At 43.1% G+C, this 23,903-nt stretch overlaps 2 protein-coding genes across 2 annotated transcripts; both read left to right on the plus strand.

The window, feature by feature from the left end:
• The first annotated feature begins 626 nt into the window (after positions 1-626).
• LOC130385291 (adapter molecule crk-like) lies at positions 627-7,026 on the plus strand. Its single transcript, XM_056593749.1, has 3 exons — positions 627-1,185; positions 2,833-3,410; positions 4,278-7,026. Exons 1-3 carry the CDS (start codon positions 966-968, stop codon positions 4,410-4,412), a joined length of 933 nt encoding a protein of 310 aa, XP_056449724.1. The 5' UTR covers positions 627-965; the 3' UTR covers positions 4,413-7,026.
• Positions 7,027-8,494: 1,468 nt separating this feature from the next.
• Positions 8,495-15,941, plus strand: LOC130385300 (14-3-3 protein epsilon-like). Its single transcript, XM_056593762.1, has 6 exons — positions 8,495-8,716; positions 10,372-10,571; positions 11,141-11,247; positions 11,499-11,705; positions 12,168-12,304; positions 14,932-15,941. Exons 1-6 carry the CDS (start codon positions 8,653-8,655, stop codon positions 14,985-14,987), a joined length of 771 nt encoding a protein of 256 aa, XP_056449737.1. The 5' UTR covers positions 8,495-8,652; the 3' UTR covers positions 14,988-15,941.
• Positions 15,942-23,903: the final 7,962 nt, after the last annotated feature.

Genomic DNA, 23,903 nt, shown 5'->3' on the forward strand with positions numbered 1-23,903 from the left:
AGTTGGGATCCATTGGGGACACAGTGACTTCGATACATTTGCAAATATGCTGTTTTTAAAAAATACACAATTTTCATCAACTGATGTATTCAATGTATTAGCTTTTTCTGAATTGATGACGAAAATATAGGACAGGAAGATAGGATCTCATACAAGTAGACTAGACACACTACATACCATATGTAGTGAGTTGAAAGAAAAAATAAATCTGTTTCAACCTCTAAAATATGCCAGGACCGCGCCATCTGCTGGCAGACGGGCTATCACAACAAGTGCCTGGTGATTCTGTCCTGCGGATTACTGTGATTTATTAACCCTTAATTAACGTTGTGCGTCTGTGCGTGAGATTTCTTTCAATTTGGGATATTTTGTGTTCGGATGTATCTTCATGAAAAATAATACTCGCAAAAGTACTTCATTATCGTAAATATACAAAATAAATAGATACAAATAAATATGAAAAAATATAAATAAATATATATTTATATACATATCATTTGAAGGACTCGGCCACAACTGTTGTCCCACTGATAGGCCCCACTGTCTCTTTTATTTGATTTTCTATTGGTATCTCCAGCGACGGCCGTAGTCGCCACCAATGATGCGCTCTTCCCAAAGACCAGGCATCACATCCGGTAGTTGAGGTCAACTTTCCCACCAGATCCGCCATTTCAGCCCGAGTTTGCTTTGCAAGTTACTTTTAAATTCTTACAATTTTCCTCAAAGTCAAACAAGTGGGCGTTTTCTGTCGTGCCGTAGCATATATTTGAACTAACGGCACCTCGACATTTGTTGTAGAAGTTGGCCATTGTGTCTTATCTACAGCGGTTATTTTTGCGAGCGTAGCGCTACCGATGCTGGGCTTTTTCCACGAGCGTGTCGCACGGTAAACCAAAGTTTTTGTATGAGTTGCCAATAGTGGAGGTGAACGGGAAGGCCTCGAGCCTAGGATTCGATTATTAGCCATGGCCGGTAATTTTGACGCTGAAGACCGTGCTAGCTGGTACTGGGGGAGGTTAAGTCGTCAAGAAGCGGTTTCCCTTCTGCAGGGACAGAGACATGGCGTGTTCCTGGTCAGGGACTCGATCACCAGCCCCGGCGACTACGTGCTGTCTGTCTCGGAGAACTCCAAAGTGTCTCATTATATCATCAATAGCATCAGTAACAACCGGCAATCGGGACCAGGTAACGTGGAGAATTATTTGCTACTTACTTAGATTAGCTGGCTGCACGTATCAATATGATGCTATCACGTTAGTTAACCATTTCATATAACGTTAGCTACGGTGTCTTTCACGTATAGTTAGAAATCATTTCACCATGTTCAGTTTTACGTAAGTACATGGGATGTTCACGGATCGACCTTAATGTTACAGATGTGCGAGATGTAACTTAAGCGTCTCGCAGGTAAGTTGATTCTTTGAGTCTAGGCCTTGTAGACTGAAGTCGGAAAGGTGGGTTGGGTTTTGTGTGCTGAATGGGAGTGGGATAGATTGTCACAACTGGAATATGACTAGTAACAATGGTGTTTGCGGAATGTGTGTGATCGTGGCCTATTGCACTTAGACGATCACACTGATTTGCTGCTACTAGTAGCTTCCTGTGTCAGTCAGTCTGCCTACATTGGTTATTGGTTGTTTCAGTAGGGGGATCACTATGTCTTTATTCAGATTTATTTGGACACTCACAGCCAAGATGTTACGTTCATAACTGCTCCTAATAGTATGTGTTACACTTCCATATAGCACACGTAGCTGGCTCATAGTTACAGTGTTAATTTAGTACAAATAAATTTAACAAAATAAAAGTTGAAGTAGTGTCAGAGGTGTTGAGTATTACTCACTCGTTCTCACACAGCCATATCCTCTCTATAGATTAGTATGAATCTAGATATAATCCTTGCTCTAAAGTCTAACTTTGAGGTCAGAATATAAGGCCACATGTATTATGACTATCATGATAATGATAATGATGGGCAATTTCAGGGCTGGTAGATGTTAATGGAACCGCATATTCTACAAACTGTAGTCTAATCTATGTATCTTTGTGCAATCTAGATTCGCACCAATGGCATTTTTTACAGGATAAAGAAGGTCAATTTTCATAAGATCGAGTGCTTGGAGGAGCAGGACCTTTTGTGTATATTACATCTGTGTACAATTAAAACCAGGCTTGGTTTTGGGAATCTCAAACCAATGCTCAGGTTTATAACGTTTTAGAATAAAATGGAAACTGTAGATTCATGCAATTGAAAAGCAACCCTAGGCTATTGATGCTGCAAATGTTTTAATACTCAGGCATATATTGGACACAATATTGTACTCAAACCGTAATATAATATACATACAAAATTGTATAACTGGAGGGGAAACAAGGCAGTGGGCATGGAACGTGGTTGGGTAATAAAGAACATATTAGGCTCCCAGACTTTAATTTACAGTAAATCTGAATTTAATGAATTCAGTTGTCTCCTTTTCAGTGTATAAATGCAATAGCATGCAACTATAACGGACACGGATCGATTGACTAGTATGCTCAGCTCAAGCTTGAATGATTGTATTCATTTTGAATATAAATTGACACCACTAGAACATATGCAGGCTTAATGCAAGAGCCTGTCTGGGAGAAACATGTTCATTTAGCAGAAGTAGAGGTTGGCAGTACTGTAAGAGGTCTTGGTTTGGTTTGTATGAATTAAAAATGTGTGACGATACTTAAAACCATATACAAATCCAAGTGGTACAGTTGTGCTAGTATTATTGTTTGTTTTTCAGAATAAATCTGAAAATGTCCACAATCAGAACTCTTCTCTCTTTCGCTCTTGCTCGTCAGGTCTCATACCCCCTCGGTTTCGCATCGGGGACCAGGAGTTTGAGGCGCTGCCAGCCCTGCTGGAGTTCTACAAGATCCACTACCTGGACACCACCACGCTCATAGAGCCCGTGAGTAGGTCCAAGCACGCCAGCTTCATCAGCACCTCCAGTGCCCCTGGGCCCTTACAGCCAGACGAGGTGGAGTTCGTCCGGGCGCTCTTCGACTTCCCCGGCAACGACGACGAGGACCTCCCGTTCCGCAAGGGCGACGTGCTGCGCGTGCTGGAGAAGCCCGAGGACCAGTGGTGGAACGCCTCCAACCAGGAGGGCCGCAGCGGCATGATCCCTGTGCCCTACGTGGAGAAGTTCCGCCCGGCCTCGCCCGGCGCCGCCGGAGGGCCTCAGGCCGGCGGGGCCTGCGGCGGGGGCGCCGGGGCCCCGGACGCACCAGGGCCACCGTTGGAGGCGCCCGGCCAGTACGCACAGCCAGTGGTCAGCAACGCCCAGCTGCCCAACCTGCAGAACGGGCCCGTCTTCGCCCGGGCCATCCAGAAGAGGGTGCCGAACGCGTACGACAAGACAGCGCTCGCTTTGGAGGTAGGTTTTAACCCCCCATTCCCCTCTCTGTGGCTAGTGTTGGGTGCCCCATATCTTTACTAGGCTCAGGGCCAGGTACCCTGTTTTTACTTTTAACTCATGCATGCCAATGCAGACACGCGTATAGTTGAGAAACTGGTGTGGGGCTCAACACAGACCACTTGGGAGTCCCTAGTAAAGGGCGGGCACAGAGGGCCCTTTTACAATGCTCTGTGTTGGTGTGCACAGTGGCTCTCGGGGGTTGGATGTGAGCTTGACATTCTACATTCATTACTATTGAGCACAGAGCAACCGCTATCCCACATCTAAAAAGGGACAAGATGCTAATTAACCCCTTCTCTCTGTTGCTCTAAACTGCCTCAATCTGTAGTTCAATGCCCCTTTAGTGTACACAAGAAGGTGAATCCATACCCTCCCGGCCTCCCAAAACAGTTATTTTTTACCAAAGCTAGTCGTCAATAATTGTATCAGATGCCAACCCGAGCAATGAACATAGTTGTGCATCGGTACTAATTTAAACTCCAATAGACTATGTGTAGTCTAAACAGGCACAAACGGCAGACTATCCGGATACACAAGTTGATGCACTAGCACCGTGTTACTGTACCAGTTGTTGCGCTGCTATTTCCATAGTGAGAGTCGGGTCAATCTATTACCCATCAATACCAGCCCCTCTCTGTGGCGTTAATGGAGTTTCAGGTCGCCAGCAGTCCCATATTGAGGCGCATCTTCATGGTATAGTCTAACCAGGCATTACTACTAATAGTCTACAGCGCTATTAGGTAGACATGGCCTCCTGTATGCATGTGTTTAGCTATGATGTCCTCTGTGTGGGGGTCTTTAATGAGCTATTTTTTTCCTCCACAGGTGGGCGACAGAGTTGAGGTGACCAAGATTAACGTGAACGGCCAGTGGGAGGGCGAGTGCAAGGGCAAGCGTGGCCACTTCCCCTTCACACACGTGCGCTTGTTGGTACCGCAGCAACCGGAAGACGAGAGCTGAGAGAGGAGAACCCGGCACACGTCTCTCTCACTCTCACTCTCTCTCTCTCTCTCTCTCGCTCACTTTCTGTCATCGCACACCCACCAATAAGACCCGTTCCCCGTTCCCTCTCACCACTACCAAACACAACCACATACGCGCACGCGCTCTGAAGAGCTCACCGAATACAGACTGTGTTCGTGTCTTCTCAGTGGGCTGGACTCTTACTGCCTAGAAAGCCAAATGAGTGCAGCGTTGTCTCACATCATTGTTTATTTGAATGAAAACATACACGGATGGAAGATTGACGCAACCAGTACAAAACACTAGATTCCACACAGAATCCTAACTCATTGTTTGCACGTTGCTAGACTGTATAGGTCTTTGTGAGAAGCTGTGCTACATGTGCAAGATACTTTAACCCAAGAGGCGCCCTCTCGTGGAGCTGAATTATGTTGTGCCTGCGGCTTCAGCCTCTGCACGGTAAAGACTTCACTGGGATGTACACAAACACACACACACACCCACACACTACAAACAACCAAGTACCATTTTTCAGACAAAATGGGAAATGTGATGATAACAACTGACCATATACATGTGTAATCAAAAAGATTTTATGCTCAATACTGTAAACTGTTATTTCTTCCATATTTAATTGTTTTCCCAGTTATTACAGACTGTCCATTATATTTTTATTCCCAAACACTATTGGATGGCAACTCAGATGGTCAATGAAAATAGCTATGCAGCAGTTGACAAGTGTAAGAAACTAGGGAATGAATCTTTAAAATGAGCAAGTCATTTTTTAATTGCCCTTGTAGGGGCAATGTGATGTGATTCATCGATGCTGCTTATAAGCAAGTTTGGACGATGCCTGGACATGTGTGTGTGTGTGCGTGAACATGTGTGTGTGCAATGTATGTGAATATGTTGTAATGTTGTTAGTAAGATACTTGTAGGAGCTCAATAACATTTTAGCACACCCTACACACTACCAAGTAACTGACCGCTGAAAGTGACCACTGTGTGCACCTACTTTATATCCATCTTTAATATTATAAATAGGGCTGGGTATCGTGGCCAATTTCCTAAATCGATTCGATTTCGATTCAAAAAGTTCTGAATCGATTATTCACGATTCGATTCAATCTGCTCTTACATAATGAACTGTGTTACAAATTAGAAATATACTTTATTTTTTCTCTTCATCTTAAACAACAGGTTTTAAGTGCAAACTTGTAAATTGGACAGATTAATTTGAGCTGTAAACGAAACTGTCTCAAGTCTCAAAAGTGCAATTTTGAAATTAGAAAGGAATTGCAAGTGAAAGTGTACTTGAACTACAACATTCCATCACTGCAAATTGCATTAAGGCATTGTTTATTAAAGGGCAAAAATAATATTAATGGTAACAAAACTAAAAAAAACTATAAAAAAATAAAATAAATCGATCTCATGCCTATGAATCGATATTGAAAAATGTAAATGAAATCGATCCAAAATTGATTAAATCGATTTTTTTTCTACCCAGCCCTAATTATAAAGGCTTGCTTTTGCTATTATATTGGAATGGAACAGCGTTGCGGAAAAGTGAAATTGGATACCTGATTCTAGAATACTTTGTTGCAATCAAAATGCGGCGTTATACTTCTGTATAACACAATTTTTTTTACTTAATAAATGTTTTTGTTTTTTTAAAGGTTAATTGGAATGTACGACATTATCTCTGCCAAGCCACTACTCTTTCCTGTTGTGTTCTCATTCTCTGGCCCTGCTATTGAAGAAGACCTATAAATACCGACAGCTGTGCCGCGGTGCCATATTCCTCTATTCGGATATTGGTCCCATAGTTGGAGATTGAAATATTGAGAAATTTAGCTAGTTGCCCGTGGGAGGTATGCTGGCTGTTTGTATGTCGATCACTGGGGAGGATTGCCAGAACTTTGTTGTTGTTCGTGTAATTATTTGAGTCCTCTCTACCTCATGTTTGGTTTTGTAAGAGAAGATGACTTCTGAATATGATATTAACACGCCTGGACGTTGATACTCAGTCCATCAGTATTTTTATTTTATTTTTTACAATGCTTTCTTTTTATTATTTTTTGGAGAAATATTATTTTACGCTAATATGCCCCCATATACTCGTATGCCGTGAATCATGCAGGTTTTTATGACAGTTTTGCATTCTTGTTTGCAACTTCAGAGGAGAAAGTGCCCCATGCACAGTTTTCTGAGTTTACAATATTTGACACTTTTATATCCCATCTTCATCTAATTTCACCATAGATCAATAGAGCTGGGTCCAAAGACCTGAGTCAGACGTCAACTGTCTCGCAGTCCTACCGTTTACTTTGCTTATTTCTTGTAACTTTTCGAAAGAAGTTCAGCGGGATTGTAGTCTTGCTGGGATAGAAAGGTTTTAGTCAATGTCTTCACCATTTACTCAATTGAGCCATTCTGGATTTTTTTCAGCACCCATGTTTTCTCATATATATGGCATTTCATCTTGAATCACATGATTTATGAAAAATATTCAATGTGCATCATACTGCCCCATGATAATAATTTAATTTAGCTGTTGGCTACCATCTTAATGTCACAACCGGAGCAGTTCGTAGACAAGATATAAAAATATATATATATATATTGGACGTACAGTTTTTGGTAGTGGGCTTGGTCTCTTAACAACATTGATAGTGAAATGTAAGAACAATATGTACACTCTAGGAAGAAATACCGCATTGAAGTGTTGCTCAGGGCTGACATCTAATTCTAACCATTTGATAAAAGGAAAGCCCGACATACTTTACTATTACGACGCTGATTAAATTACCCATGGTGAATGCTATGCCCCAATGTTCTTCATCATTGTCTGCATACAAAAAAGCAGATCACTTGGTTTGGTGCCATAGATTTGAGAAATATTGAACATATCCTAAAAAGAAAATCAAATATCACCTTACATGGCCATTCATGGATACCCATTACATTGCTATATACACATGAGTATTATCCTTTTAAAAATAATGAGATGTTTTTGCAACATTGAGAGAAATCACTAACATTGAATTAGCATATTCAAAAGCACATCAACATGTGACCTTTTGCCCATTTTTTTTAGATTTTGCTTTATTAATCATGCAATGACAATGCTTGCACAGATTTGTGAAAAACCCACAACTTAAATGTGATAGACACTACCAATGGTTTTGCATTGCTTGAAATCCCCTTGATAGGTGGAGGAGTGTAAACAAGTCTTTCTCCCAAATAGAAAAACATGAGCATCGCATTAGTTTGTGTTCATAGTTATACGCATTTTTGTATTGTGTTGCCCGTTAGTATTTCAATTATTCTTCAATTAAATTCATTATTTTTCGGAAAATGTTGTCACGAGAACTAACTGGCACCAAACTCCCTCCACTTATTACCTCTTAGAGAGGACCAGTGCCCCATTTCAAACCACAGACACTATTTGGACCTATTTGGAAGTGTGTGTTATATACTAGAAGTGAGTTGATGATTGACCAATGATTTGCTTTTGAAATTATTCTAAAGAAGTGTATTTTCAAGGTAATGCCATTCAGTAACAATATGCACCTTAATTCTGTTTTGTCCCAGGAAAAAAAGTGCCATGCCAAATGTGTTCTGTTCCATGTTTTTCTTTTGTCATTTCCATATTTTTTTTTCCTTTAGTGGCATTCGTCCCTAGTTTTACCTACAACTTTTGCATTTTATTTTTCTGTAGCATGTAATGTATTAAAATACCTAGTCAATAAAATACTACCAATTTGTCAGTATAACGTCTCAATTGTCCTTTTCATAATATATTCCAATCGTGGATGAGAAAAAACCATTGCGCACCATAGATATTGCATGATGACGTCAGTATATGTACATATTCCACCATAAGCCAATCTTATCACACTGATACTGTAATGCAGTGATCGATAGCGTCAATAAAATGTACTAGATACCACCGACACTATGATCTGCACCATCTCGAAATGTATTTTTAGCTTACAGCATGCCTCATAATCAGGATTTACACATTTAAAATCAAAGGATGGGGGAGGGGATAGAAGTAAAGTTGTGTTTCCCGGATGGAGATCTGACGCCATCTTTACACAAGTGCTACCGGTGGCTATTTGGTTACAGTGGGGAAGCTGCTATCGCTCCACCAGGAATCACCAATTGGGACCTACGACCAACGATAAACCGTCTGTTTCAGGACATTATCGATAACTAAACACCGACGGCCATGGCAGACCGGGAAAACGCAGTATATCAGGCTAAATTGGCCGAGCAAGCAGAAAGATACGACGGTAAGATCTCCAATATATCACGGTCAGCCCCTCCGCCGCCTGTATCCCCTTCGCTCTCTTCAGCAGGGGGCTGCGAGGAGCAGCAGCAGGTAAGGTGGTGGCTGGCGATGGATCCGCTTTTGTCAGATCAGCCAAGAAACAAAATGGCGGAAAAGCAGCCAGTGGATTTTTATCAAGCATTGAATATAGTGGTGGTGAACCGTGTGCCGCTGCCGACATTAGCTACAGGCTAAAGTACAAAACATAGCCGTACATGATGTTAGCATCTAGCTGCACGGCTTCCTGTCAGTCTAGTGGGTCGTTGCTCACGCTGCCAGCAGCAGCCACCACCACATCGCCATGCTACTCGCCCTACGGCACACCACAGTTTAACGCAAGGTGGGGCGTTAATGGCGTAGCGGGTGTGTACGGTTTGATAGTGTGATCTACTGTGCGATCTTTAACAGTTCAGCTAGATTCCGACGCCGAAATTGATCCCCTTTTCGGGGATATTTGGATTAAAGTTGTTCCGCAACCCGGGGAGAACTTTCCTGCGCCCCATAGATGGGACTGCACTGGTGCTGATGAGTAAGATCCCTGACGTGTGTTGGTGTATGACCGCTGGTGGTCCCTCACACCTGTCTATCTAGATGTTGTACCATATAGGCATCCAAAGGACATTTGTATTTTATGTCAGTAGGGCTGCTCCGGCATCGGCGCAGAAATGCAGTTTACCCTCCATAGATCCTCAAGACACAACGTTAAAAATGAGTGTTCATGTTTGTATCATACATCCCTGATGGAATGCTACTGTATAAATGTAGAATAATTGTATAACGTATGTTACAAGCAACCATTTTAGACTGTTGCTACACCTTCACATAACATCTATCCTGTTCGCCCTCAACAATGGGAGGAGTTTTGCGATGACAATAGCTGGCAAGGCTGTTGTGTGCGTATGTAGTGTCCACACCTTTTGACTCACCCTTTTAAGAGCCGCACATCTAGATCCAGGCAAACTAAAAATGGTTTGTGTTTGCAATGCCATTGATTTCCCATGCTTTTTGGGTGTGTTTCTAACTTACTGCATGCCCAAACAGCCCTCAATAACAGGATCTGCAGAAAAGTCAAATTTCCCTTTCCAATAGTCATAATTGTAAAAATTGAGTGTATACATGGTGCTAACATTGATTTATGAACCCAGTATAAAATGCATAATGTCAGAATCTTTCCGATGTGCTTACCTGAATGTTTTTTATTTTTTATGAAGCAATACCCCTTAAGAAAAGCCTTGACTTGTCTCACTCTATTGGGCCAGTCTATAGTGTAATGAATGGTTTCAGGCGAAGGCAAACCGCGAAGGATGCCAAGTTTCAACCATTAGGCCAATCTATAGTGCGCATACTCCATAAGGAGTCCAAAGCACTAATGCTGTGGTCGCAGAACATTCTGCAGTGATTATTTAGCACCAAATGAAATAGATTTCAATGGAGTCAGAGCGATGAGGTATATGATCTATTCTATATCAATGAACAATTTGATTAAATATCAGTTAGGCCAAGCTTCCTTTTACACAATGTACTCGTATAGGTATGGCAAGGTAACATCCTTTTTAGGACAGCTTCCTGTGTATAATGAGCTAACTGTGTGTGTGTCCCCTCCTTCCGCCCTTCCAGAAATGGTGAAGTCCATGAAGAACGTGGCTGGCATGGACGTGGAGCTGACGGTGGAGGAGAGGAACCTGCTGTCGGTGGCTTACAAGAACGTGATCGGTGCCCGTCGAGCCTCCTGGAGGATCATCAGCAGCCTGGAACAGAAGGAGGAGAGCAAGGAGGGCGAGGGCATCATCAAGATGATCCAGGAATACAGGCAATTGGTAAGAGAAGGAGATCAATGCTCACTATATGCTTTAAGTGGTGGAAGTGAGGCTTGGGAGGGACCTGAGGATCTTATTCCATTTATTTTATCAGTACTTTGGGGTTTTCATTAGTATGGTCAGCGATTGCTTGATTTTTCTTTTTAATTTGTTTAAGGGGTAATTGCTTATAATTGGGAGGAAGTGGGAAAACCCTGGCTCGATGAACGATGCTTCTGCTTGCTCCGTGTTTGCAGTATTGTCATGACTCAGGAAAATGTACCATCATCCCTCTCGTATCAAGTTTCTTGACACTGACTGAACGAATGAGCACAGAACATTCCATTATATCGTGTTCATTTCTTGCACAAAGAATCCGGAATATTCATTGAAGCCTCCTTTCTCAACCTTCTTTATTGTCGCCCTCAAAACCTTTTTATGAGAAACATTTCTATTTGTCATTTATTTCAATGTTTTAGGAACTTCTAAATGGTTACTCTTATCACAACCTTTTTAGCTTAACGGTTGGATGTGTAGTACGCCTGCATCTAAATGTTTCTTCTTGTTCATGTGTGGTGTTCCATCCCCAGGTGGAGACGGAGCTGAAGACTATCTGCAAGGACATCCTGGATGTCCTGGACAAGCACCTCATTCCATCAGCCAACACGGGAGAGTCCAAAGTCTTTTACTATAAAATGTACGTACTAACCAAACGCACACTCAGGCAGACGCTCTGTTAAGAATCTGATATGGATTTAAGATTGTCTCGCTTGCGGATAAGGCAGTGCAGCATATAGTGTTCTCTTGAAGTCGATGTCACTACAGCATCAAATCAACTCACTACAAAACAAATGCGCAGGTGTTTGGCTATTATTAAGATGGTGATCTGCTTCCGGAATCTTAACAGGGTATCAAACAAACAAAAACATTCGCCTCTTGACCTTTTAGGAAGGGGGACTACCACAGGTACCTGGCTGAGTTCGCCACGGGCAACGACCGGAAGGAGGCGGCCGAGAACAGCTTGGCGGCCTACAAGGCTGCCAATGACATCGCCGCAGAAGGCCTGCCACCCACACACCCGATCCGCCTTGGTCTGGCGCTCAACTTCTCCGTTTTCTACTACGAGATCCTTAACTCGCCTGACCGCGCCTGCAAGTATGGGGCTTTCCTCTTTCTTTGCACCCATTTCATGTTATTTTGTTGATTATGGGCAATGGTTGTATTGTAGGGGTTTTGTGTGCACCCGAGGGACGGTAATCGGCAGCGACCTCACACTATAATATTCCCACAGTTCTTCAGTGTCGATGTCATATTTATTGCGATTCTATAAAAATTCTGAATGCTTTTTTTCAAATTACTCAGTGACCGAATCCCTCAATTGTTATAAATGTATTTTTCTGTAAAAAAAGACTAGTGAACCACTTAACAGTGTGACATATGTATACATTGGTTGGTTCGCTTGACAAACTCAAACAGTGTGAAAGTAAAAAAAATGTAGCTTTTTTGTACCCACGCAGTTAATGTAGAAAAACAGTGCCCAATTAACCGTGCCCACTGAACAGTGCCCTTTTTAAAAAATAAATGAAATGAACACATTCCAACTGTCTGTCCTGTCAGGCTGGCAAAGACAGCGTTTGACGACGCCATTGCGGAGCTGGACACACTGAGTGAGGAGAGCTACAAGGACTCCACGCTCATCATGCAGCTGCTGCGCGACAACCTGACACTATGGACCTCAGACATGCAGGCAGACGGTAACCACGCATCACCTGCACCCTTCAACCCCCGGGCACTAATAAAAACCATTGTTTCATCCCCTGAATCTCACTTGCTCTCTGTGTGCCATTACAAGAATTTTGCCTATTCAGGGAGCCATTCATTTTTCAGTTTTAGATCAGTTAGCCATTTTCACGCAGAATGAGATACTATATTGAAGAGATCCAATTGCCTGGGCTGAATTTTAAGATGTACAATACTAGTTTTGACTGTCACAACTGGTATCTGGCCTTGAGCAGTGGGGTTGACATAGACAGCCTGCCTATATTGATGCCTTTCTTCGAAAGCTCTGCACTGCAGCCTGTTGACTCCGTACGATGGGAGCATTTTTCTCGCTGTCCTCCGTTCCTTCCTAAATGCATCTCTCGTTCTCCCATGTTCCTCTATGTAGATTCTTTGGAAAGAATTTATAGAGGGGAAAGCCCTTCCCCTTTCCTCTGTAAATTCCTCATTCAGTTTTCCTCGGTAATGGGCTCGTGTCATTCGTATTGACTCTACACGTCTTGATTGAGTCAGCAGTTACATCTGGGCTCATAGACCCTTCCCCGTCACACGACGATGCACCATCCATCTCAGCGCTTATTAAGACGCTCCTACTCTGAAAGGAGACATTGCTGCAGTAGGCACAATACTGTTAATAGAGCATGTCCTCAAATCACTGGCATCATCTGTATATTGTCATTTTCATCCACATATGTGACCTATTAGGGGTTCTCTCAGAATCCATGCCTTCCACAGCATCCTTGAGTCCAGAATGCACTTTGGCATTGCGGGCTTGGGGCGCGACAACGATATACGTACAACTGAGGGATGGACTTATTTGAAGAGGGAACAGTCACTGTTAACACGGCCCCGGATGTGACCGATGCACCCGGGTTTTGTCATGCTGCCCTGAACAGTCGGGCAGTGATTCATGTTCCTTATTTATTTGAGCATAAACTTGTGAGGCTCAGCGATGGTGAAATGCTCACCAAATTATTGTGAAATGTAGTTTTATTTTGATTTGGGACTGAGCTTATCCCCCAAGGCGAGGGATACTGGATCGAAATCCAGCACCGCAAAGCTGCCGTTCAGTGTTCTACAATGCACCACTGGCTGAGCTGAAGTTACTCCTAGTCAAGTCACCAGCTCTCAATCATCAGCGACAGTTTGCAAAATAACGCCATGGTACATTATTACACATATCAGAAAGGCAGGACCGTGTTGTACATCAACAAGACGTTTTAAATTCAAAAGCAATCATCAGTCAAACTGTTTTTGGCTGTATTGCCCCTGTGACGTGTGTTGTAACAATTTATCCTCGCCAACTTTGAATTATTATCTATTCACATTTCTCACATTTTGATGTAAATGCAACCAACCGTATATTTACCCAAGAGGAGCATATAGTGCCAACAGAGCGTGCTGGAGGGATGCATAACGGGTATACCATCTGCTCCTGGTCAATGCAAACTAATCAGAAATAAAAAAAGAATTGGCAGTTTGGACTTGGGTTGTTTGTGATGCTGACTGTACTCATCATTGCCATTGAAGATGGCACAACTGTTTGAAGCTTGGCCAGTGTTGCAAGAGGTTGGGTTGAAAAAGGCATCCCCATTTTGATGAGCCAACTGTCTGCTAATTAGCACAACGCCCATGTCCAAATAACAGTTGGTGCCAAAACATGGCTTTACTTACTTACCTTTGGACTTTGTGTCCTACATTGAATAAGTATCTATTGATTCTCAGATTAATTTCACTTAATGGCCTAGCAGAATAGACATGGCATGACATGGGAGCAGTTCTTATTATATGAGTACCATATATTGTTTAGCCATTTTTATATTTTTAACACCTTCAAGTGTGACATATGTGATGACATTGCACTTGCTATTTAAAAGATTGAAAAGGGTATAAAATCCACAGAAGAGTCATAAGTTGCACCTAAAATACCCTTTTTGAGGTTGTGTTGCACTCCAAATCCATAATGAAATCTGTGCCAGCATCAGCTTTTCAGGTGCCATTTTGACACCGTTGTGGTTTTTCTGGTTTCTTTGTGGATTGCAGTGGGGGTTCCCCTCATAGGACTGTAAACCCTTTTTGGTTTTGTCAAAGCTGCCTGTTTACTGGCTCATTTTTGTTTAGTTTAATCCAAAGATGGCTGAGCCATTCCAGTAGAAATGTTACCCAAGCAACTGCTCCTGTAGGTTCAAATGGCTGTGCACTGCAAGCGCACATGGTTAATGGAGACATTTAACATGAACGGTATGAACGCCTGTACGTTCGTAGTGCATCTGACTGGTTTGCCAACAACGGTTTCTGGTCTACGAATTGCGATGACGAACCACTTATTTAGAATAATATGCCCCACTCCCTTCACAATCCTAGTCTCCTGACTGCAGCCAACCACATGCAATACATCACTGCTACTTCCACTCTTTGTTGTTTCCACCCGGTACCCACCTCAGCCGGGACGTGACCCCCTCCTGGGGCCTCTCTTTGTACAGGGTTCTCCTCTGAGGTCCAATCTGTGGGCGATGTGTCCTTCTCTCATTCTCCTTATCTCTACAAGCAAGTCTTCCCAGACCCTAATGAGAACCTTGTTTTTCTCCATTTCTCCCTGCAGGCGAAGAACAGAACAAGGAGACGGTGCAGGATGCAGAGGAGGAGGCGGCCCAGTGAGACGACATGCAACGACAAACAAAAAAATACTCCTTATTCCTTCCAATCTTTTTTGTTTTAAATTTTTTCATCGATTTCTTTCTCCTCCATTCCCGTCCCTCCAAGATGTCGGCCACCTTCCGTGTTACACCACATTGTTCCCCTCCTCCCCTCCACTCCCTCACCATCCACCCGGGGGGCCAGACTTTAGAGGGCCGAGCCAGGTGTCTTGCATGCCACCGGGACTCGCTCACTCTAGCTGTGTTGGTGCCCAAATGCCAAAAGTTTTTTATTATTCTAATTATTTAGAGCTCATTTAATGCCACCAACAACCGTTAGGCTACTACCCCTCTCAGGGCTTCTCCATTTTATTTGTATCTTTTTCTTTAGTTTTTTTTTCTTTTTTTTTTTAAACATTGCACTGGTATACCTGCCAGTTAAATACATACGGAAGGAAATCATAAGATCAATGTTACGGTATATTTGTCCTCTCCCAAGTTTGTTTGTTTAATTCTACCCTTTGAGTCGTTTCCAGCTTAATCCTGCCGGGTTCCTGTAATGTCCCCTTCACACACACACACACACACACACACACACACACACACACACACACACACACACACACACACACACACCCTTCGTTGCTTTCACATTGCTGAATATGTCTTGCCAATTATGTCCACCTGTATCATGCATGTGTGTACGCAACAAGAGGAAGAAAAGATAATGCTAAGAAAAAATATATATACGTGTATGTGTGAGAAGGCGAGACCATTTGTCTTTATTCTGGAAAATGTAAGGGGTGAATGTGGGAAAAAGAGGTAACGAGTGGTTTAAATAAAGAAAAAGGGATCCACTGTACGTTTATCTTTCGGTAAAGTAAACCAAGGCCCTGCTTATTCTTCGGTTGTCCATTCTAACCTTTTTTTTTTTTTTTTTCATTCTTGGCATAGAAATGATTCTTATTCCTCATAACACTAGTGGTATTCCCCTCCCCTCCACCCCTGCTCCATCCTGTATCCTACTCCACACTGTTTTACCCTTTTGCTCTTACGTGGCTGCTGAGTTTCACCTCTGGGTCAAGCATTTCACTACAAGGCTGTTGCGCTTATTGCTTATGGCAGCTTGCTCACTAATGACTTGTTTAGATGGAAGTAAAAAAAACAACGATATATATCAAACAAACCAGTTTGAACTATTCTGACTAGTGTAATGCATTTCTGTATTGGCACCTTGGTGGAGGGGGGGGGGAGAAAGAGACCTGCAGAAAATCCCACTCCCATGACTCTTGCTATTTCACGTTTTTCCTTCTGTTTTGAACCGTCTCTTCCTCGTATATTTGCTTGACCTGTGTTTCTCACTTCTGTTTTCTCTCAGTTAGTGTAACGTGAATCTTGATTTGTACTACTGACGGGAGCCACAAGCACCATCTGTATTCTTAATGAAACACAGCATGGAAATTAACAATAAACTTGAAAAAGAAAAATTGAAGGTCTGCTACATTATTTTTGCTCCCATCCAATCTGAAGTCTGGCCACCAGAGAGCACTGCCGTTTGACAGTTATAAAATGGTCGACGGACTCTAAGGAGTGTTATTCGGTCAGGGTTATTAATTCGACAGAATAACATTAATAGTGCTGATTGAATTGTTCTCACTTTCACAATATTAGCGCGCATGTACATAGACGCGGTCCACAAGTCGTCATTAGTAGTGGAATACAACACACGTGACCTGAATACATGGACACATTAAAAGGAGGGTTACGGACTGACTGCTTGACTACAGACAGTGTTAATTGAATGCAAGGATTGCAAAAGGCACAAAGCTACTGCTAAAAAGGGCCCTACTGAGGGTTCTGGGTTGGCGGCCGAATGGGAGGGTGCTCCTGAATAGAGTTGATGCGGTCTGATGGGTAGATAACACGATTATACTCTATAACTTAAAATGGGAATCACATTAAATGTCAGAGGGAGCGTCCTATTTGTGGGGATTCCTAAAAGGTCACGCAAATAAAACCGCGTTCCCTCCAGTGGAGAGAGAGAGGGCGTCAGGAAATGTAGCATTATCCCGGTCCAACCCAACCCAATTTCCGGTCGCTTCCTATAATCTGTGTACACAATCTTTCAATCCCCCGAGCGATCATAACAGCATCATAAACACGGAAAATAAATGTTTGTTTTTATTATTGTAAATTTGACCAGCAATATAATATTTAAAACATGTAACTGAGATGATATCTCCCCCCCCCCCCCCCCCCCCACACACACACACATAGCTTAACCAGACTTTCAAGACTTGGGTTAAGGTGGCCGACATCACATCAACGGGCTGATACATTGCATGTCAACACTAAAACAACATCAGCTAAAGCCGTTTCTCAAGTTTGAATTGAGCCAGGTGAGTAACTCTAGTCTCCATAGCCAGCCAGCCAGAGAGCTGAGCTGGAGAAAGTGATGTATCATGTTAAGTGGAATGTAGCCTACGTTTGTTTAAGATGGTCAAAACGAGAATCTAGTAGTGAGAAGAACATTGGGCTGATACTTTTACGTCATCGAGCCTCAGAAAACTCTGTTATAAATGGTTGGCACTTGCTCTTGGGGAAGTCCGCCTAAATTCATCACGTCGTTTTGTCCTTACTGCGTTCGAGACAACCGAGGAGAAAGCCGAATTGTTTAGGCGTGAACACTGGTTGGGGTAATATATATTCATTATAATGATAGTCAATGTCGGGGATACAACTCACTGAACAACGTAATGCAGTACGCGCCACCGTGTCGCTTGTTCTCCACTGAAGTGAATGGATGGATTCAGTAGTGATGTGCTATTAGCATATCAGGAAAACACGCTCCCGATAGGCTAATGGTGGTGGTGGGTGGGTCGGGTAGTGATGGATGACGACACTGGCGCTGCCGTGAAAGACAGGTGAGGTGCAGATGAATCAAACGGGCAGCATTAACTGGATCATTTTGAGGCTTATTCAGAATACAGAAACCTGATATTTCTAGAGATATTTTCTGTTTTCCCATATTCTATTTTCTAGGGTGTATCAACTGTCCAACAATGTGACTCCCTCATGATCATCCTCAATTAATATTTCTCAACATGAGGGTTTTTGTTTCAAGAACTAAATCAGCTAGCTACAAATGTATGGGAAGTGAAATGGCCAAGATGACGGGGGACAATATTTGAGTCGACTAAGCACCTGCCTCTCCTGACTTTGCCACCCTTTCATGAATGATGTTAATGGTTTCCTCTAACCTTGCAGGTCTGTGATTGACGCTAGATTGCTGCTAGAGAAAACCATAAGTCCTGGCAAATGTGACAACATTGTGGGATGTCATCACCACCTCCAATACTTCCCCAGTTTGCTGGCCCCTTTACTTCTCAGGGAAGAGCCCACAAGCCCCCTGGTAGGCTTGTGGGCTCCCACCTGTCCGCCCCAAAATTGTACCTTGGTTTTATTTCCTCTCTTATTTTCTCTGAAAATAGATGTTTTAGAACCTTTGAACCACAGATTGAGACTCAATAGGCCTCTATCGCAGCGATATCATTTCTATAAGACTCTGTAAGTTTAGCAACAAAACTTGAGGTATTGTTGCTTATGTCCATGGAAACCACATAGGGATCAGAGGAGGGACTTCACATCCGGGTCCGAGAGCATCTGCGGATCCAGACACGAGCTGCTTTCTCTCTACCTGATTGCGGGGAGTGGATAGACGGGGAGGAAGAAAGAGGACCGATGGAGTGTATCAACAGGGGTTTGGCCACCCAGTGATTGCCTTCATCAGCCATGAACATTGAGACTGGAAGGTACTGTCCACTGTTGGTCTGGGGAGCATACAATAAATGTATATCCATAGAAGCAGCAGCATAGCTATACTACAGTTCTTGACACCCCATTGGTGTCTTTAGATCTGGGTGAGTGGAAGGCAGTGGCGTAACATCATGGTGATATGCCCGGCCCGGGTGCAAATGTTTACTTTGTGCTCCTCGACAGGACTTCAGAGCGGGGGGCCTTACTGCGGTGAGGGTTTCGTATAATTTTGTTAATTAATTAATTAAGAGCGCCACCAGAGGGCGCCCCCGACACATTTGCCGCCCTGGGCGATTTTTTTTTTTCTTCCTCCATGGGCCCCTGACGCCGTCTGGGCCCCGGGCAGCTGGACAGGTTGCAGCGTCGATATTTACGCCACTGGTGGAAGGAATTTGTCCATTTAATGTGTTTTACAATAAAATAGGTTTAAATGTCAGATGATTAAAATTGATCTACAGTTTCCTCTCAAGTTCCACGTAGGCCTATCTCCTCAGGGAGAAGACACACTGTTAAGATGTGAATGGCATCTTCAATGTGTTTAACATGTTTTAAAAGATTCACGTGTTCCTGTCCGGCTGTAAGCCCTGTAATAGTCTGCAGCTGTGGCTCATAGGTTAATTGAGCCACATCCATTCTGGTGCTCCTTAAGAGGGCCAGAGTTCTAGACTGGAGGGAGGCTTGAGTTGTGCAAGTGACTCGACTGTTGTGGTATTGCTTTGTTAAGTAAAAATATGTTTTTACTAACAACATTGTGTGTCGAGGAAACTCTTTTTCACACGCACGTTAAGGTAAAAACATTAACATAGAAGATTCCTTCACAAGGTCATTTATTTTACAATTAACCACACAATTCTCAGACATGGAGTTATGCTGCGATTCTTAATTGTAACGTAACATTGCAATCAATATAATAAGTCATGGCGGCCATACAGTAGCACAAAACTACCACATGGTGGTGCCAGTGGTAACGGTATCTCATTTTCTTTATTCGATCTCTGCAGCTCGCTGCATCTGCAGAGCAGTGGGGTAATAGAACAACTAGCCTATTATGCCCACTGTGATTTGCGCAGAACTACTATTTTAGTCTGCTGTGTATGTATATGAGCATCAATTAAACCCAAAATGGTATGTAAAAAAAAGGCAAGCAAATTTCTTTACAAAAAGCTTCTTTCCGTTTAACTCCTTGGAATATATTACTGCTCACTGCATTAACCAAACCTATTCTTTCAATACCGGTTCAAATGTAAGATATTTGGCACTGGCTGCTGATCTCTCATGAATCGGAACTAATAGGTGCAGGGAGACAAGTTACCATCCTAACCATTCTTACTACTGCTACTTAATGTCTAAACTTGGGGAATACACATTGCATAAGCAAACCACCATTGATGGTACATTAAACATTGAAAGTGCACGTTGCTGGATGTTTGTGTGTATATGTGTGTTAGATGGGTGGTGTTGCGCTCACATATTCAACATCCTGACAGGGGTTGGATTCATACAGCGGGATTCACTCTTTATTTGGTCTTCTCTGACAGTTCCCTAATCTCTACGTTCAGCTCACCCGGGGTTTCGTGATGGGAGAGGTAGTCTGCCATCTGTGTTGGGTTCTTATGGAAAAGAGAAATGAGGGTTACAGGTATACACAGCAGTCTTCCTCTTTGATCCACTGCTCTGTCGAGTTGCAGGTTTTTATTTATTTTGCCCTTCCCCATCATCCTCATTTCAAGTCACCCTGACAACGGTTCTTCCTCCACTCTCCTCCTTCCCGTTTCCTTTCCTTTAGTCCCCTTCCCCCTCTCCTTGCCGTCCTCTTTTCTTCCCTGAAGCCGGTCCTGCAGCCAACCGTTTCACAACTATTTGATCTTATTGTGGGGCCATTCTGTTTTTCTCTTGTACTTGTCCAAATTAACATCTCTCTCCCCTCTCTCTAGCTCTTTCACTTGTGATTAGACCTGCCTGTGCATTAATAAAGTGCAGCCTGCCTCATTCTCTCACTCTCTCTCTCCCTCCCTCCCTCCCTCCCCAAGTGGGATTAGACAGAGCACTAATTCCATCTCCAGTCCTACACTCTTTGAAGTTGACTGCCAGGGAGGGGAAAAAAATTGCAGGGCTCCTTGCGAGAGCAGCATTTGCATAATCCGGCTGCTCCTCTCGCGCTAGCCCATCAGAGTGGAGGATGAGCGCACGCAGCAGATACAACTATGTATTGGCATTATAATAATCCAGTCTCCCTTTTTCAAAGCATTTTCACCGCTGTGTTCGTGACTGGTGGCGCCAGGGATCAATGGATCATTGTCCTTATCGTAATCTGGCTTCCGATCTCCTCTTTGTCGGGGAGCACTGTGCTCGTCACCCCTGATTATTTTGGCACTATTATCATAATCAGTAATTACCACTTTAGCACGATGCTAATTTTGCCCATCAGAGGCTGACTGTGTTTGTGTTGCGTTATCAGCCTAACTGCTGCCGCATGGGGCCGGTCCCCCGAGTCACGAGGACGCTGTCAGACGTAGGAGAGCCGCGCGATAAACTGTGAACATAACTGTGTCAGGACTTCCCACCGGTCGCCCCCCCCTCCACCGTCCCGCCGCACTGATAAAAATAATGGAGAGATGGAGCCATTGAAGGGCAGATTAGGATGGGATCAGCCTCATGCAGGCCTACCTTTCCAGAGGCCCCACCTGTGATCTTGGTCAAAGGGGGATCTTGCTATATTTGTCCAAATCAGAATCAGAAATAGTTGGGATGGCTTCAGTCCTTAAAACCAAGTCTTCAATCCGGGGAAAGAAAACATAGATAGGGGGTGCATGACTCAACTGAACACCTTTTTAGATGACTGAAGTGAATGACGTACACGGCTGTAATGCCATTTACTCAGTTGCAATGCCAAAAGGAAAGGTTTAAATGACGGTAAAATGAAAACAAGGAAAGCCTAACATGTCCTATGTTGTGCAGAGGTGGAGAAAAATGGAAGCTGAGGCAGGAAAGTCTAGTGGTTAGGATGTTGTAGTCCCAGCAGAAAGATTCTGGGATCGAAACCTGAATGTTTCCAGTCAACCTTTTTCTATTCCACCAGGTCATTAATAAGAAAATACCTGAATGAATACAAAAATTGAAATAATTACTGTTATAAGTATACTATCACCCTTCCGAATTCAAGAGAGACGGAGTTGGTAAAGGCTGGTTGAAAAAAACGAGAAAGTAATAAGCGAGAGGGTCATGGATTTGGTATTTGGGGCCATATCTCTCATTCGATTCTTCTGATGTGTGGCGCCACAATCAATCCCCCTACGGACGTTAGAACATGTCACTAGAGGGCATGTAAACGATGCAGCCCAAAACACTGTTTATAACATACAATGGTGTCATCAGAAATTCCTATTATTTGTCTTCTACTTTATTCATTTTTTTATTTTTGCTACAGCAAGCGCTGCCTGCTAGACAAGCACATAACCAGGGGCTGTTATTGTGTGCCAGTATGGGCTACTGTAAACGGCAACTTTCTGTAAGCTCTTACCGACACCCCATGCATACTAAGTGAGCGGCATTCCAGTGTTGAATGAGCTTGCACGCTCGCCACAGATCCTCTGTGTCCTGCCTGCTAGTGCGTTCGGGTGAGCTCAGCACTTTGGCTCAGAGCACGGCTGTACCTGCAATGCTAGGGTGAAGGCGAAGGGAATGTTTGAATAACATCATAGTACATAGAAACACTTATATTGTTATGGTTGGATGTGTGAACATGTTTAAACAAAGTACAGTAAAGGAATGAAGAATAACAAGATGGAACCCTGAAGGGTGTGGCTGGTGCACATTTCCTATTTCTATCTACTGAGTTGCCAATAATGTGTGTGTGTGTGTGTGGGTGTGGGTGTTTCTGTGTTACTTCTCAGTAATCTTTCATTTTAAAACATATCTCACCTTTGCTATGTGTCTAAGCGGATTTAAAAAAGATGCCTGAGTCAACCTTGTGATGTACGGATCAAGACGAAAGTTCCCACTATCAGACAGATGCCGGCTGCAGATCATTTAGCAACAGTCCTAATTGATTGTGGTATAAAACGGTGGGAAGCCAGTTTCGGTGTAGCGATGTGCTGCGGCATCTTAACATTAAAACTTGGTACTGTAACAAATATGTCACAAATATGAAAAATATGTCACACTACTGTGACCTGTCTGTCTTTAATCTTAAAAACTGCAGATGCATGTAAGGTCTTCGCCTCTTCCATGCTTTGTCTCAACCGCGATCCCTCATGACGCGATTATGCAGGAATGCAGAACAAGAACGATAAAGAAGGTTTAGCCCATTTAAGGTTTAAATCCAGCTAAGTGGTAAGAAATTTACTTTTCCACAGTCTCAGGGCTGTTATAAATGTTGATTTTGCCAAGGCTTTCCCCCTTACTTCCCTGTTTTCTAAATTGAGCAGGGAATTCGCCGCGGCTCCATCCGCAATATATCGCCGCATCATGAAGCCTACTGTCATCTGGGGACGTCATTTAAGACGATGCTCCCGGCAGCGGCAACAACAGAGAGGCAAGAAAATGCCTTGGAGCGAGCACTCAGAGAAATATTAGATGGTAAAAAAACGTCATTTTTGCGAAGAGTAGGACCATTGCTTGATTGCGTAGAACCCAGAGTGAAAGCTTGGAGTCAAACCATTGCGTCCGTGACACTTATAAGCAATTGCTACTCTGTCTTGCTCTTCTTCACTGGAGATAGAGATGGAAAGACAAAAAGTGTGATTTGACAAATCCAATCTTTCCTGATTCTTTGCTGGTGGGTTACTTGCAGGAAAAATAAATTGTTGTCGACCTATTTTTTATTTGAGTTAAGAAAAAACTTTGTGATTGATGGTGGCCTTTGATTTCTATCAAACAGCCGGCAGAGGCCTTGCTAGGCAAATGTGTTTGTTGTTCTTTAACAATGGGGTAATTTCCAATATTCTTGCCACATTGCATTTCACACTCTGGCCTCAACTATCGGTTCATACCACAAAATAAATAGAGTTTAAATGCTCAACAGCTCTCTTCACTGGTGTTCTGCAGTGTGCAGTGGCCAAACATTTCTTCCTGCCCACAAAATCTCTTGATGTACATTCCTATCTAAGAGTTATATTTTCAT

This window comes from Gadus chalcogrammus, chromosome 7, assembly GCF_026213295.1.
Source record: "Gadus chalcogrammus isolate NIFS_2021 chromosome 7, NIFS_Gcha_1.0, whole genome shotgun sequence".
Classification (NCBI taxonomy): domain Eukaryota; kingdom Metazoa; phylum Chordata; class Actinopteri; order Gadiformes; family Gadidae; genus Gadus; species Gadus chalcogrammus.

What these genes read in the sequence shown, in the direction of transcription:
- LOC130385291 (XM_056593749.1), top strand. Translation starts at nt 966, where the DNA reads ATGGCCGGTAATTTTGACGCTGAAGACCGTGCTAGCTGGTACTGGGGG. An exon ending in CAACCGGCAATCGGGACCAG is followed by an intron (nt 1,186 to 2,832) that starts GTAACGTGGAGA and finishes CTTGCTCGTCAG; the next exon opens with GTCTCATACCCCCTCGGTTT. An exon ending in AGACAGCGCTCGCTTTGGAG is followed by an intron (nt 3,411 to 4,277) that starts GTAGGTTTTAAC and finishes TTTCCTCCACAG; the next exon opens with GTGGGCGACAGAGTTGAGGT.
- LOC130385300 (XM_056593762.1), top strand. Translation starts at nt 8,653, where the DNA reads ATGGCAGACCGGGAAAACGCAGTATATCAGGCTAAATTGGCCGAGCAA. An exon ending in TCGCCTGACCGCGCCTGCAA is followed by an intron (nt 11,706 to 12,167) that starts GTATGGGGCTTT and finishes CTGTCCTGTCAG; the next exon opens with GCTGGCAAAGACAGCGTTTG. An exon ending in CTCAGACATGCAGGCAGACG is followed by an intron (nt 12,305 to 14,931) that starts GTAACCACGCAT and finishes TTCTCCCTGCAG; the next exon opens with GCGAAGAACAGAACAAGGAG.